The following is a 16,977-nucleotide window of genomic DNA, read 5'->3' as shown; positions in this document are numbered from 1 at the left end:
TTACCTTTGGTTGGTAAGTTTTAATCCATTGTGCCACCAATTAACATTTTTTGATAGTTTACTATGCAATTAAAGACAGTATAGTTTGATGGGTGCTAAATGATGGAAAATGAGTATACACGAAGAAATTTGGAGTGCGCAGGTAGAATGAGCGACCGAAAACAATGTTTTGAAAAGGAGCCTCACCCGCGCCACGTGGGGGAGCACATGAGAGTTGTCGCATGTCACGATGGCGAGCTAAAGTCAAAAATTCAAAGTGATTCGGATAGCCAGAAGATCGATAAAACAGTTTATTTGAAACTTACGGAAAGGCATTACATTTTTCATAACAAAGCAATCCAAATAACACTTTCTTAATCCTAGATGCTGAAATCATAAAAAGATCATCCTTTTCGGGTCATGGACACAGTGACATTAACGAGCTTGGTCTTCTCACCGGACATGCTAATCTTGATATTATCTGTGTACCTCTTAAACACCTCCTCAATTATCGAATCGCCAAAGTGACTCAGGACCAAAGGCTCCGCAACAGCTCTCATACATTTTCCCATATTGTATCCTTGCACATCCTCTTTGGATAAATTGAGATTGTTGTCTGTGCAAGCATCCCAATTTACTTCAGAAACCTCAAGGCAATCAATCACAAACGACCCTTCTTTCTCGACTTCATTACTCACTTCTTTAGGATTCGGTGTGTATTGTGGAATGTTAAATGAATCTAGTTTCTCTTCTTCTATAAGTCCCTGCTTTCAAGAGCTTTAGAGTTTAGATAAACTTCAAATGTATTTAATTAAGATTATCAGTTAACTCCTACATACACAGTCTTTGATTACATATGTTAGTTTGTTAATATTTCAGGGCTTTACTATATAAATGAAAAGTTAGGGCATTATTTGGAAATAAATTGAAGTTGGAAGGTTGTAATATGTAAGGAGTTGAAAAAAAGGCCTAAATATGGATTTTTAGAGTATGTACTTGGAGGATATGAGATTTGAGGAAGATAGTTTTTCAGAAATCTCAGACTATATACAACTCTCCTCTTGTTCATTCTCCCTGGAGTATTATTAATTATAATCATCCGTGTAATGTTGGGATGAATTCTTCCATCATTATAAAATGTCTTGATAACATAGCGAGACAAATTGTTACAGTAGTAATGAATTTAAAATAGAATTATTTATTTTCTAAAGGATGAAAGAATGTACCTCAGCAACCATATCCTTTAGGGATGTGGCTAATAGGTCCCATACGTAACAACATTCTTTGCTACAAGGATCGTCGCTTTGCCTCCCTAGTATTGTCAAAACCATACGCCCTCCACTCACCATCTCCTCAGCACGATACTTGAGAAATGTCAAAAAATCGCTTTGAAATTGCTCACGGTATGCTTTTATTACGCATGGGGGGCTTGTTGTTGACAAGTATATGTTATTTTTGTTTGTATTGATCATTTTAGGAACCTGTTCAATTAAAATTTTATTGAAACATAAGTTAACACACACATTATATATAGAGAGAGTGAGAGCGAAAAAATTACCCGGGAGAGCCACATGAGACTATAGGAAGAGTAGACAAAATGAATGCTTTTGCTGAGAAAAAGCCTAGTATAGAATGATCCAGGAACACCGGAAATGTAACACGGTGAAGAAGAGTTGGACACCATTTGGTTTGTAAGGTTCTTTTGAAATTTTGACACGGAGAGAAAAATGGTGTTGAAATCATTATGTGGAAGGTCGTTCAAATATATCTGTATTTCGGGTGATTCATCGTTACCAAATTTCTGTCGGATCTTGTCAACTGACTTGACGAGCTCCGATGCCACTAGTAATGTGTTCGGTCCAGATGAACATCCAAGATCGGCCATGATAAGGGTTTTGGGGAAGTTCATAGCAGAATAGAGTTTGGCCAAAGCTTCATCAATTATAGGTTTTGTCATTGATATAACCTTTCTCTGCCGAAATATAAGCAAAAAAAAAATTAAATCAGTTTCTTTATAAACCAATAATACATGTATATGCATATGCATATTTATATGTGGTTTGTACATTTAGTGTGTTTACAATAGCTAGCTGCCTTTCAAGAACATGCATGGCCTTCCATTGACATATAGATCGCTCATATAAATTATGTAGTGAAACCAATATAAAATAATACATATATGTTTCTTCATATATATGAGTGTATATATCTATAAGATGCAAGGTACCTGTAGAAGAGAATTGTTTGAATAGCTATAGTCTCCATCACCACCATTCATGTGAAGCAGCTGAGCGACGTCCATATCTCTCGATCTCTCTCACAGTCTCACACACTATGACACACTTCGAATATGCTTGTTGAGTTTGAGAGGCCTCTATTTATAGACATATTGATGACGAGCTCCATATTATAATTTTTTATATATTCTTCAATCTATCTTGTATTATAAGAATTTCATAATCATAATTAATTTGCAAGATTCTTTTCATATTCATGATAGTTGTTGAGAGTACTGTTTTTTTGTTTACTATATTTTCGTTACATGTTTAATGTGTGGTGTCAAATGATTCAGAATTCAATTATTTTTCTCATATATAGTAATTACTCTTATGCTATAGGGTGTGGTCATGACTATCATGACCTTTTATGTCAGTGTCATGTCACTCACCTCTAATCTATAATCCAAAACCACTATTCTAAGGGTATGATCATGACCCAAACCACTATCCATTTATTTATTTTAATTTATCTTTATCTAAAGAAAAAAAGGAAATTATTACTTGAAAAATGGAAAGGAGGACCATATTTGTCATGGTTTAATTCATGCAAACCATGGTGGATTAGAGAAGAGGATGCTATAGCCTTCCATTCATGTTCCTACGTGTCGAATCATGTCCCAACCATTACCCCACAAATGTGTGTGTCAAATGATTCATAATTCAATTATTTTTTCCATATATAGTACTTACTCTTAGGCTATAGGGTGTGGTCATGACCCTTATGACCACCATGACCCTTCACGTCAAGGTCATGTCACCTACCTCTAATTCACAATCCAAAACCACTACCCTAAGGGTGTGGTCATGACCCAAACCACTATCCAGTTATTTATTCTAATTTATCTTTGTCTAAAGATAAAGAAAATGATTACTTGAAAATAGAAATGAGGACCATGATTGTTATGGTTTAATCCATGCAAACTATGGTGAATTATGGAAGGAGGTGATACAGCCTTTCATTCATGTTCCTTCATGACGAATCATGTCCCAACTATGATCCCACATACCTTAGCCTTAATGTGCGGTGTCAAATGATTCAGAATTCAATTATTTTTTCCACATATAGTACTCTATATCCACATGTTTTACGTTGATCACGTACCATCACTCCAACAAACTAGTAAAACAAAATATCAAAGTTATTTTGGTCACCTTTGTTCGCTTAAAATGAATATAATTATAAAAACAGAAGCTATGAATTTAAATAAAAAAAGTACCATGGCGATAAATTACGCGTTTAAATTTTGATGTTAAAAACAGTCGAAGATACAAGGAAGTCACGAATGTCTTCATCTAATCTAAATTCTAATAAAGAATTACAATTAATGCCACATGGCAATACCTCCTCATCCCTCAAACAATTTTTATTTAAATTATATAATGACAAGTTCTATAAAACTATTATCCAATAAAGTGTGAGGGAATTATAAGTGTTTTTTTGTCTATTGTAATATTTTTTTTAAAAGATAACCACAATTATCCGATAATAGTAGTATTTCTACTTATTTATTTACTATCATCCATTATGGCAATAAATCTAACACTTGAATTTATATAAATTGATAATATTTTAAAATCATTAATTGCTTTGAGTAATATAAAACATTTCTGATTAATAAAATATATGATGACAAATCAAGTTAACTAAACCACTGTCACATTACCGCCACGTAGGCATCTAAGCAATAACTAAAGACGACAAAATTAGGTGTAGCCGTTTAACTAAATATAGAATAAATAAATAAAAAGATATTATTGGTCAAAAGGGGTGGACCGCATCTCACAAGGGTTTGGCGTCTCTTAATGCAATGGTGGAATAGGGCTTTGGTGCCCTCAATAACTAGAGAGGTTGGTGTTTAGCGCCCCTATGCTGATTTGGCATGGACTGCTGCTAATTGACTAAACATAGTCTGATAATAATATTTTTGAATTAAACCTTAACGAAACATATTTTCTGAATTCTTTTAATATTAGATTTATAATAATAATGATGATATTATTGAATTATGTTACCAAAAAACGCTATTATTTCTAATATAATCTAATTTCAAGTCTTTAATTACGGAAATTTATTTAAATTCAAACCATGATTTTCCTATATTAATATCATATACACCTGATTGGTTTTTTAAAAACGAGTGTTGTTAAGCACTTTAGAAGCGAGTTAGATATTGATTAATATGAGCAAGAAATTGCAAGCTTGTTTGATGATTATCAAGTATGCCTACTTGTCTTATTATGATTACGATAAGCAAACAAAAAGTTTTCATTATCTATTTTGTGTATACATGGGACTATAACCTAAGTTAATTATAAAAAAAAAAAACTAATAGAAAAATTACTTTCGAATGAAACTTTTAACCATATACAATTCTATCTATGATCACTATAATTTAAACTTTTATCCATATACAATTCTATCTATGATCACTATAATGGATCACAAAGCTCTTCATTTTAGGCTAACACCCCATGCCACCTCAGCATATGCAGGCGCTAAGCATCACCGTTTGACCCTTAAACACCAAGTCCAAAGGGAGGCGCTACCCCCTTAAGACCGGTGTGTATGCGGCGTGGGTTGTGGCGTTGAAATGGGTTTAACGCCGGCTACACCACCCCGGCTCGGCCTTGGGCTTGGCGTTGCCCATTTGGCGTGGATATTCTGCTTGGCGGGAGGCTGGGTGACGTGGCAAGCTATTGTTGGCTGGTTCAAAGTAAAGAGTTTAAACAAAAAATAATTCACATGACCATGCCCAGCTAAGCGACGTTCCACCATACCCCTAGTTTTTAAGTATTAGCTTGTGGATCCCACTCTTGTCACATGTCGAACAATGCCCCCAACCCAAGCCCCTCCACACCCCATAGTCTGACGGGCATGAGAGGATAAGGGTGTGGGGTCTAACCCCAATCAACCAATCACACTTTTTTTATTTTGTTTTTTTAATAATTAGTTAAAACACAACGTGATAGTTGATTGGTGGGTTAGTTTACGCACAATCCCTACGTAACATTGACATATCACAACATTATGCACTTTTTAATTAAACCACAATATATAGTCTAAATAAATATAAAAAGGGTGTTAATATTCACACACATCTCCCCTCTATCTATCTCTATATATACATAGATAGGGTGAGGTCTACAAAGTTTGCTTTTTTTTCTACAAAGTGTAGGAAGTATTTTGTGCCATTGGATGTGTTTGATCAATGGTTGAGATTAGTTGGGTGACATTTTTGTAATATTTGTGTTTTAATTATTGATTCATTTAATAGGCGAAGGGCATTGTAGTCATTAATCGTGTTTTAAATAAAGAAACTACCATCAGTTCCTTTATTATAGTCATTTCTTCATTAATTAACCACCAATCTCTAAAATCATGGATCTAGACATCAACATGATTCAAGAACATTCAAACAATGAAGAACAATAACACTATAATTTATTCCAAAAAAATGTTCATACGTTTCTTTTCGCAATTTAATATGTTTATACTAGTGTGTTATACGGAATGCAAGCTTTTATAATGGTGTGTTATGCATAATCTAAGTTGTTTATATTGGTGTGGTATACTGGAGACCGAAGCTGTTTATACTAGTGTGTTATACGGAATCTAAGTTGTTTATACTAGTGTGTTATACTGGCGATCAAAGCTGTTTATACTGCTGTGTTATACGGAATCTAAGTTGTTTATACTAGTGTGTTATACTGGCAATCGAAGTTGTTTATACTGGTGTGTTATACGGAATCTAAGATGTTTATACTCGTGTGTTATATGGAATGTAAGCTGTTTATACTGGTGTGTTATACGGAATCTAAGATGTTTATAATCGTGTGTTATATAGAATGTAAGTTGTTTATACTGGTGGGTTATACGGAAATGTAAGTTGTTTACACCTGTAACTGATAAAACACAACGTGAATAAACTAATAACTGCTAAAACACAACTTCAAGAATTTCTTCATGACTGATCGCATGTCATGTTAATTTGTTATGTATACGTTCTTTGTATTATAAGTAACTGACAATTTTGAATTCTTAACAGATATGTTGTTTCCTTAAAAATCTACTTATTTGTTTAAGAAATAAATTTTCCATAAATAAGTTAATTCTTCAATTACCTTTATGCCCTTTAATATAAAATCTCTAAATGTCACATGTCATTCTTAGAACACTTCCTACACTTTGTATTTAAAATAGACTTTGTAGTCAACTCACACCCTACATAAATAAATATAGATAGTGTTAGAGTGAAAATATGTAAAAACAATAAGATTTGGGGGTATGAGAATAAGATGAGTCATACACAAATTATAAAAAAGAAAATATTCTAGTAATAATCGGTAAACATCGTGATCGAGACCTACCCTATCACCGAAAAATATTATAGTTTCCTAAAACTTAGTTCTTTCACAAAAAAAAAAAAAAAAAAAAAAAAAAAAAAAAAAAAAAATTATAGTTTTCTAAAACTGGATAAACATTCTAGTAATAATAGGTAAACACCGTGATCGAGACCTACCCTATCACCGAAAAATATGGTAGTTGTGATCGAGACCTACCCTATGACTGAAAAATATTGTAGTTTTCTAAAACTCGGTTCAATCACAAAAAAAAAAAGAATTATAGTTTTCTAAAACTCAGACAATAGATAAATAATACCAAATTGTTTATAAACCTATGTTTAAATCACTATAATTTTTAATGACAATAATAAGTACACACGTATGACGTATGATTTCAAATGTGTCTTAAAAAATATACTTAGAAACATAATCTCCTTTTCTATATAAACTAATCTAATAGTTTTTTTTTTCTGGAAAAGGTTAAACCTATGAATAGTATTTCCATTGTGATCAAGTTTTGGGTCATAGATAAGTCTTTGACCATGACTAAAACACACAGGAGGAATTACATAATTATATTCACGTGGATTATTAAAAATAATCATGTGATGGTTGTTAAGGATTCGTGTAAAACGACGACATGACACCAACGTATGACAATCGAAATGCTAATCTATCGATTTGGTAGTTATTAAAAACAAAGGTAACTTTTTTGTTTAAAGGTTTACAAAGGTAAATGTACTATGTTTTAAATATGAGTTCTGAGGTAAGCACCGAAGTGCCGATGATGTGGACTGCCACGTTGCGCAAGTCATAAAAAAATATAAAAAAAACATGTAAATGGAAATAAAAAAAAAACCTTAACTTTGCAAAACTGATTTGTTCAACACATAAAACGTGTAAATTGAAAATTGTGAGAGAATCCATCAAGTTGAAGTCAAACTAGATGACACGGAATATTAGAATAGTTGAGTGGCAGAAGAAAAATCAATCCAACAACAACAACAACAGAACACACCTTAAATTTAATCATATTCCAACAAACAATTTATATTTCTATAAAATCAAAGCAAACTAGTCATATTCTAAGGGGGAGCGGGGCACCCTCGGTGACCCCGTACGGGGACCAATTTCACCGATCGGGGAGGTGCCGCCGGTCCAGCGGGGAGCCAAAATCGGGGAGGATGATCGGTGAGGAGGCACTGAAGAGAAGGGAGGAGAGAGAAGGTGGGCCCCATTCAATCAACCAATGAAAACTTTTTTTTTTTTAATAAAAAACCAAGTCACCTAAGAGGGGAGTGTCGCCATCAATTTAGGGTATGAGGTGAGTTTAAGAGGGGAGTTGACGTGGCACACGAGGATTGGTTATGCGTAAGAGAGGGGACTCCCCTCTTAGGGGAGTGCCCCTTACACCCTAACAAACAACTAAAATTTAATCATATTCTAACAAACAATTTATATTTCTATAAAATCAAAGCAAACTAATCATATTCTAACAAGCAACTAAAATCTAATCATATTCTAACAAACAATTTATTTCTAAAATATGACTTAGTATATTAAAATAGAAATAAGCCAAAGCTTAAATTTAATAATTATTAATCATATTCTAACTTACAATTTATTTCTAAAATATGACTTATAATATATTAAAATAGAAATAAGCCGAACCTTAAATTTAATAATTAACACAAACTTAAAATATTCATCGTCATGCCTTTATTCCTTCTCTTCATCCAACTCTCCTAAGCTAAGAAGATTGGTTTTCGAATTAGACAAGTAGAAATCATCACAAAACGTCTTCTTTTCGACATTCCTACCATGGTTACACTCTCTTTACCTTTGATTTTTATAACGGGTCGATCACCAAACTTTACTTCACCAGAAACTCGTTCATTCAAATTAGTGAAAATTCTTTCTTTCCTGAGATGTGATAACTTCCACTGTTGTCTAAGTACCAACTTCCTTCTTCTTTTCCATCCTTTTTCAAAACATTCCTGGGATAACTCGTTCTTCATATAAACTTACTTTCTAAAGTGAACAGGATGCCATAAACATGGAGGGATCGCAATCACCTTCGTATTCTGTTTTTTTTTTTTTTTCATATTCACTTCTTTCCCTTTGCTTGGTGCTTTGCACTCACTCGAGTGGTGCCCAATATTATCAAAATTGTAGCACCCAAAGTCTTCCTTCTATCCTACAAATCACTCGGCTTCTTTATCCCTTGGTCTTGACCATGTTCGCCTTGGTCACTCACGTTCATTATTGCATGTTGGATTTCCTCTTCCATTAAATCTTCCATGTCCTCTACCACATCCTCGGTATTTTTCAACTTTCCTTTAACAATCTTTTTAGAGCTTTCATTCACAATCTTGAACATATTTCTTTCTTATATGCCTTCAATCTTCCGACCATATCTTCATGTGTCATGTTCTAGATCTCTTTCCTCAAATGAGGAAACTATAGGAAAGTATTTATCAGGCGGTAAAAGTTAAGGATTTCCTTACCACAACTTCTTCTTCAAGTGTTGTTCTGAAGCTCGTGTACTTTAAATGTACTCCACCTAACTATGATGCAAATTCATCAGTACTTTTCGTATCTCCCGTCTTTAATCCGTTTAACTCACTTTTTAGCAACTTATGATACCTAAAGAACTCTTACTGCTTCCCATACGTCTTTCGGGGTGTTCTACTCAGCTATCTAAAGCATAACATCTTCTGGTAGGGTTTGGGAGATGATACCATGAACTTCTTTCTTCGATATTAGTCCCCTTTTCTTGATCAATCGCATATTGCAAGCCTTTCACACCAAACATGATCTTCACCATAACCTAGAACGATGTGTAGTTGGTCGAGGTCAACTTTGGTACCTACAAAAACGAACCACTCGTCGATTCTTTTCCTGGACTCCCGTCTTTGTCACCGGCCATCAGTCTTCGGTTTCTTTTTATGTATACCAATAAACCCGAACCAGATCTAAACAAACATTTTATCAAGTCAAAAAATCGACCACACAGGGACAAGCGTTACCGTATTCTAACCAAGAACTAGAAAAAAAACGACAACAATACGGGTTGTCATGCGTCAGCGGAAGGAAGCTCCTTGAAATTTTTGAGCCACGTGTGCGGCTGTGGTGGCTTACTCGCACTATGGTGGTGTTGTGGTGAAAGAAGACTCCAAAAAAAAGATTTCAGTTTTGGCTGGTGATTCGTTCTTAACCGTTTCTTGATCTTCACCCTTCGGTATGAGCCCTTAGCTCTCTAATACCAATTATCGGTCTAGATGGTTAAACAATCAGGTCAAACAATCGAATAAACACAGAGATATGGGGACAACCCACGACTATTTTCTTATATTCAAATTAAGAGTACATTTAAAATCAAAGCAAACAAATCCTATTTATAAGACCACATAAACGTGTTCTTAAAACAAAAAATTTTAAAAAGATGAAAAATATGGGGGTTCACAAAAGGGGTTAACTTGCAAAAGTTGAAAAAGTTTGGGTAAAGGTAAAAAATCAAAATCAAAGAGGTTAAAAAAAAAATAAAAAAAAAAAAAAAACCTTTAAATTAGAAATGAAAAAGCCAACATTTTTTTTAAACCTTCCTATACTTAGAGTATAACTTTATGAAACACCAACATGTTATTAATTTATGGGGAAGGTTCAAATGAAAACCACTAGTTAACGCGAAAACTCGAAAACTAACTAAAAAAGCCAAAAAAACATACCAAAAATTTTTTTATTTTATTTTTTTTTTGCATACCAATTTTCGCCACTTTTAGTATATAAAAAAATTTGTAGTACACACATACACATATGTAATACAGAAAAAAAAATTTTGAAAAAATTTTTTATATAAAAAAACCTGCGATTTTTTATAAAAAAATTGAAAAAAAAAATTATTGGTGTATTTTTTAGACTATTTTTTAGTTAGTTTTCGAGTTTTCACGATAAAAGTGGTTTTAATTTGAACCATCCCTATTAATTTATAGTATTAAAATTTAGTATATTTTATGCATGCTCAATAACTTATAGATTTTACGATGAAATCTTCTTAGTTTTATATCATAATCTTTTATTTCTTTATTAATATACAACATTTTTACTAGGGTATAGTTAAGATTATACATGAGTTGTGACGACTATAAGCTATGGTCAATAAGAAACGTAATACAAATGAGAGATACGAGTTAACAAATTAATATTTGACCATTGTTTGAATTAAACAAATGCAAATGAGGTAGAAATTTCGAACTTTAAAGGTTGTGTGTTTATATGCGTTTTGAGCTACAAAGCCTATAAGTATTAAAGAAAATGATATAAAAGATTCAATTAAGCATCAAACACCATAGATGATTTTCGTGGAGCCTAATAAGCTTCATTATCTGAATCTCAAATTTCGAACCACAATATTTTCAGCAAATTTACCAACTTTTAATTATTACATTTAATTGTAAAAACGTTTAAATCATTTATCGTATTATTTTGTGTGTTTATTTTCATTCAATAACTAGATGTCAATAGTAAGTTTCAAAATTTGTTATTCCTAATAAATTTATAAATTCCCTAAAGGAGAATATGATGTTTTCATTTTATCTTAGGGTTCAATAATAATACATATCAATTTTCTCTTGAACAAAGTCATGTGCGTTCCATAATACATATCAATTTTCTCTTGAACAAAGTCATGTTTTGTATTCAAGGAGACAAAAAAAACTAGGAATTATTGTTAAAAAAAATCATTTCTTATTTGTAAAAAGCAAAAAATCAATTTTTTCAACATGTTTCATCCAATGACCAAGATACCACATGCTCTTTGTGCATAGTGTTGTCCATGTAATTGCACGTGTCCCAAACTTTCGCAAGTATTTTGTCCTGTTGGTGGTCCTTGGAAATTTGGAATCAAGGTCGTTCTTGTAAGGTTTTGTATTTTGTACAAAGTTATATGACATACTAAAACCGAAACCCCTTATAACTACATAAAAGATGTCACTAAAAATAAACAAATAAAGTTACTAACATAAAAAGTGTAAGAATTCTACATCAATTAAGCTTCTTTTATAAATTAAATTCTCAAAATGAGAATAATATTATGTGTAACTATAAGATTTAAATTTAAACCTTTTAGTTTTTTAATGCATAACAGTGTGTTTAATGTACGAATAGGTTAGATTGAGTCTATAGTGCATATGTGTGTAGGCAGTGGCGGATCTTGCCTGTTGAACGTCCCAGGGCCGAAAGACACGTGCACTAAATAATGCCTGGACCGAACATAGTATATATAAAAAAATTCGATCGAAATGCGGAAAATTAGCACTACGGCCGAAAAACTTGCCAGGCCTTCTAAGAACCGCCCATGTGTGTAGGGCTGTAAATGAACCGAACGTTCAGTGAACAGTTCGTGAACCGTTCGGCGGAAAGTTCATTTATGTTCATTCGTTTAATAAACGAACGAACATGAACAAGAAATTTCGTTCGATTAGTTAAAATGAACGAACATGAACAGAGGTCTCGTTCGTTCAATTGTGTTCGTGAACGTTCGGGTAATGTGTTCGTGAACATTTGTTCATTTGCGTTCGTTTGTTTGTGTTTTAATTATAGATTTTTGTACTTTCATATATTTTATTTATACTTTTTATATTATTAAATTTTTATTTATTTTATCACCCTAACAATTAAACTAGGAAACCATATTTCACCTTATTTATGTATCATTCCCCCTTTCATTTCTATCCCTATGGATAGAGGCAAGGTCTGTCTACATCCCATCCTCCCCAGACCCTATAAGTAGCTTTGCTATTTGTGTGATTTACTGGGTATGGTTGTTGTTGTTGTTGTTCCCGTTTCATTTCTCATTATTTACATTGACGAATACAAACAACCTTCGTTCCACAATAAGGATTCAAGTTCCAGTGCTAGTCACTGGGCCATCCACCGTTATCCTTCATCGCGTTCGCCAAATTTATTTGTGTTCGTAAACCATTCGTGAACACGCTCATTTCCTTAATGAACGAACACAAACATAAAATCTCGTTCGATAAGTGTTCATGAACCGTTCGTGAACACAACCACCCGAATTTTTCGTTCAGTCGTGGAGAGTATGTAGTTTTCGTATAGAAATTTTTGGGTATATACGTTTTTGACCCCCTGGTTTTATAGAAATATTTTGGTATATACGTTTTCGACCCGCCGGTTGGAAATCTCAAACTTCGCCACTGCATATGACTCATGTGTGGGCAGTTTATAAACAAATGTGTTATACGTGTGTTTATATGTGTTATAAGTGTGTTTATAGTGACGCATGCGACATGCCTATAAAAGGATGTCAAGCGTGATAGTTTGTCATCGATCACAGTGTAGCTATCCAGAGCATATGTCTCTATATTAGTCTGTTCTAAGAGAAACTATGTTCGACTATTGACTTGAATTGTAATCAAACGTTTGTTTAGTTGTTAGTGAATAATCACACACTAATTAATGGATTCCGCATGTTGAATTAGGGTAGAATAGAAGTTCTGTGTTCTTTAAGTATCACGATGTTGAACAAGATCATTTATGGTTTTTCAAGTGTTATCGGAATTATAGGCTCATTCTACTTGTCATTTTGCAACAAATTCAATCGATAATTGGATGTATAATGGATTGTTTGAAAAGCAGAGGATGTTTCGGACTGTTTTTCTGATTTTTGGATAACTAAACTTGTTAATTTGGTCTAACTAGGAAATTGAAACTGTTATAACATTCTAAAAACACTCAGTAACAAAACTCGATCATGTATTGTCATAAAAATGGCCTAATTGACTAGTTGGAAAATTTCGTTTGCAAACAACGGATATGTCACGCATGTCAGTTTTCGTTTTTACGCATGTCTCATTTAGTGCATTTTAACGCATTTCTTTGTGGATGAAAAAGAATCTCAGATGCCATGTCAGTTGGTCCCAATTATTTTCTTTAGAGGTTGAAATTAGTTTCTAATAACATTCTTATTTACTCTTTTCAGAGTCTAAAAATCAGTCTCAAAAAATAGTCTCTAAGATCATTTACATCCCTTACATCAAATTATCTGAGGGTCGTTTTTATATTTGAAAAAGTGATTGTAAATGGTTGTGAGTCAAGGGCGGACCCAAGCTTTGGCTTGGGTAGGCGGGGGCCCCCCTTGAAAAAAAAAAATTAGTGTATTTTCGAGGTAAAAATCCCGACTGCACCCCTTGAAAATTTGGTTGAACTCTTCATTCGCACCCCCAGAAAATAATTTCTGGGTCCGCCACTGAGGAAGAGTAGACAAAATGAATGCTTTTGCTGAGAAAAAGCCTTGTATAGAATGATCCAGGAACACCAGAAACATAACATGGTGAAGAAGAGTTGGGCACCATTTGATTTGTAAGATTCTTTTGAAATTTTGAAACCGAGAGAAAAATGGTGTTGAAATCATTATGTGGAAGGTCGTTCAAGTAGATCTGTATTTCGGGTGATTCATCGTTACCAAATTTCTGTCGGATCTTGTCAACTGACTTGACGAGCTCAGATGCCACCAGTAATGTGTTTGGTCCAGATGAACATCCATGATCCGCCATGATTAGGGTTTTGGGGAAGTTCATAGCAGAATAGAGATCAGCCAAAGCATCATCAATTATAGGTTTTGTCATTGATATAACCTTTCTCTGCCATACATCTATTGTAACAAAAATTATGAATCTATTTCTGCAAGTATACACAATAATACAAACATACATATATACATATGTTGTATATTATGTATAGGATGCTAAATATATACGCTAGTTTTAAAGGATCAGATAGGCCTTTCAAGAACATGCATGACAAATCACGAGTTTAATGAGCTACGGCACATCACTAAAATAAATTATATAAAGGTAAATCAATAAAAAAAATACATATGTTTCTACACTTGTATATTTTACGAGGTTATATATATGTGTAAAAGATGCAAAGTACTTGTAGAAGAGAATTGTTGGAATAGCTTGTTAGAAAGGAGGATATCTTGGAGAGCAAATTATGGGTCAACAAGAATCCTCCCTATTCTTGGCATCCGTAAATCAGGCAACCAATAATTGTGAATCATCTTTATTGTATTTCCTTTATTATCTAAGGCGAATGTCTATTTATATGCTATCTATGTATCTTTGAAAATATGAAAGAAATAAACCAATAAATCAGTTCCCTTTGATTATCTTTGTCTCTGATTATCATTTACAACATGGTATCAGAGCAAAGTTATGATCCGTGAAAACTCTGTTCTTCAATCTCAAACCAAAACCAAAATCGTTCAACCAAAATCAACTTCAAATCTGACCTGATTCCACTGTTCCGACAAATCAGTTCACCGTCTTCGTTCATCAGTTCTGTCGTCAAACCGGTTCGCCCAAAACCCCCCATCGAACCATTTCAGTCCGACGAACAGTCCCCACGAAGACCCTGTATTCTTTGTCAACTCCGAACCAGAAAAAAACCAAAATCAAATCAAAACCTAAACCCCGAAATCGAACCTGAAACCCCGCTGAACTTCGCCGCCGCTGAAAACCCTTGTTGTTGCCGCCGCTGCGTTCATTTATGCCAGCGAACCCTAAAACCCAACCAGATTAAATCCTTAACTGCGCATAAACCCTAGAAATCAAATCAATGGCGGCAACTGATGGAGGAAGTGGAGTAGCTACAGAAGATGAGAAGAAGCCTCATATGGATCAATCGGCACTTGAGATTTTGACAGGATGCTATAGGTTCCTATAAAGGCAAAGGGTTCCTTTTTTAAATAAAAGGAAATATTAAAAAAAAGAAATAAAGCATCAAAGCTTCCGCTCAAAAAATCAAAGTTAAAAAAATCAAGGCTCAAAAATTCAAAGCTCAAAAAAAATCAAAACCAAAAAAAAATAAAAAATAAAATAAAATAAATCAAAACCAAACCAAAACAAAATCAAAACCCAAACAATGCCAAAACCCAAATGGCCAAGTTGATTTTTCAACTTGAGGGGAAACCAAAACCCAAAATAGGCTGCCATGTCGAAAGGCGGTAGCTCAAATCAAACCAAAGTTACCATGTCGAAAGACGGTAACTCAAATCAAGCCAAAACTTACCATGTCTAAAGGCGGTAACTCAAATCAAGCCAAACTACCATGTCAAGGAGACGGTAGCCAAACCAAAAACCAAACATAATCAAAACCCAAAATCAAAACCAATCCAAGTTGAATCGTGGCAATCCCACAATTCAACTTGAGGGGGAGTGTTAGGAAGGAGGATATCTTGGAGAGCAAATTATGGGTCAACAAGAATCCTCCCTATTCTTGGCATCCGTAAATCAGGCAATCAATAATTGTGAATCATCTTTATTGTATTTCCTTTATTATCTAAGGCGAATGTCTATTTATATGCTATCTATGTATCTTTGAAAATATGAAAAAATAAACCAATAAATCAGTTCCCTTGGATTATCTTTGTCTCTGATTATCATTTACAACATAGCTATAATCTCCATCACCACCATTCATATGAAGCACCTGAGCGACGTCCATACCTTTCTCACACTGTCACACACACCACCAAACTACACAGTACTACTTTCTCACTCAGGCTACACCTTCGAATATGCCTCTTGAGTGTTGGCTACCTCTATTTATAGACGTTGATGGTGAGACCCATATTTTCTACGTATTTTGCATTACGATATTTCTTTATAATTATAATAAAAAAACGGTATATTCTTTTCATACTTCATAATGGTTGTTGAGAGCATTAACTGTTTATTTACTGTATTTTCGTTTAACATTTAATATATAGGTAATATTGAGGTGTCAGATGACTCAAAATTTAACTATGTGTTCATATTACTCTGTCATCTCTATCATATATGCCAAATTTAGAAAAATATGTCCACTTGCTTTGCTCCCTCAAAGTTTTGGATCATAGTTTGCACGATTAAAATATATGTTATAAAAAAAACATGCTTTGAATTTCAGACAAACACGTGCCATATGTGGTGATAAATTATATTATATGTTTTAAGAACAGTCAAGCATTATTTATTTATTTAATTAATTAGTTCCGTGAAATTCATGATTGTGTTATTCATGATATATCTACAAAACAATTTGGTATTGAATAAATTATGGAGCTTGTTTTGGTTTGAGAGTTTTTTTTTAATGGAAGTGAAATTTGAATGAAATCCTTCTAGGTGTTTGGTTTGTAAATATGTTTAAAAAATAAAAAAAAATTATAAAAGCAAAAATGACAAAATTACCGTTGTTGAAACCCCTTCCCAAGTCATTCACTTTCTCGTTGCTTAACCATCTCCATCCCTTCAAGTTTTGATTGATGCTAAAAGGAAAGATAAGAAGAAAAATATGTATTGAATCTTGAATC

At 33.5% G+C, this 16,977-nt stretch overlaps 1 protein-coding gene across 1 annotated transcript; it reads right to left on the bottom strand.

Annotated features, from left to right (window-relative positions):
- Positions 1–275: 275 nt before the first annotated feature.
- LOC110878855 (salicylate carboxymethyltransferase) lies at positions 276–16,173 on the bottom strand. The gene is made up of 5 exons (XM_022127235.2): positions 16,077–16,173; positions 2,207–2,227; positions 1,538–1,951; positions 1,206–1,460; positions 276–743 (listed from the first exon to the last, which is right to left on the bottom strand). The coding sequence occupies exons 1-5, from the start codon at positions 16,128–16,130 to the stop codon at positions 384–386; spliced, it is 1,104 nt and encodes a 367-aa protein (XP_021982927.2). The 5' UTR covers positions 16,131–16,173; the 3' UTR covers positions 276–383.
- Between the last annotated feature and the right edge of the window lie 804 nt (positions 16,174–16,977).

The sequence above is a fragment of the Helianthus annuus genome, chromosome 9 (genome assembly GCF_002127325.2).
Source record: "Helianthus annuus cultivar XRQ/B chromosome 9, HanXRQr2.0-SUNRISE, whole genome shotgun sequence".
NCBI classification, from domain to species: domain Eukaryota; kingdom Viridiplantae; phylum Streptophyta; class Magnoliopsida; order Asterales; family Asteraceae; genus Helianthus; species Helianthus annuus.
The sequence above is the reverse complement of the archived record's forward strand: the minus strand, read 5'-3'. Positions and strand labels throughout refer to the sequence as shown.

Bases quoted from the DNA above. Each gene is read 5' to 3' on its own strand.
- LOC110878855 (XM_022127235.2), bottom strand. From the start codon at position 16,130: ATGGACGTCGCTCAGGTGCTTCATATGAATGGTGGTGATGGAGATTAT. The intron at 1,952-2,206 runs GTACCTTGCATC...ATATTTCGGCAG, and splicing joins CAAACAATTCTCTTCTACAG to AGAAAGGTTATATCAATGAC. The intron at 1,461-1,537 runs GTAATTTTTTCG...TTAATTGAACAG, and splicing joins GTCTCATGTGGCTCTCCCGG to GTTCCTAAAATGATCAATAC.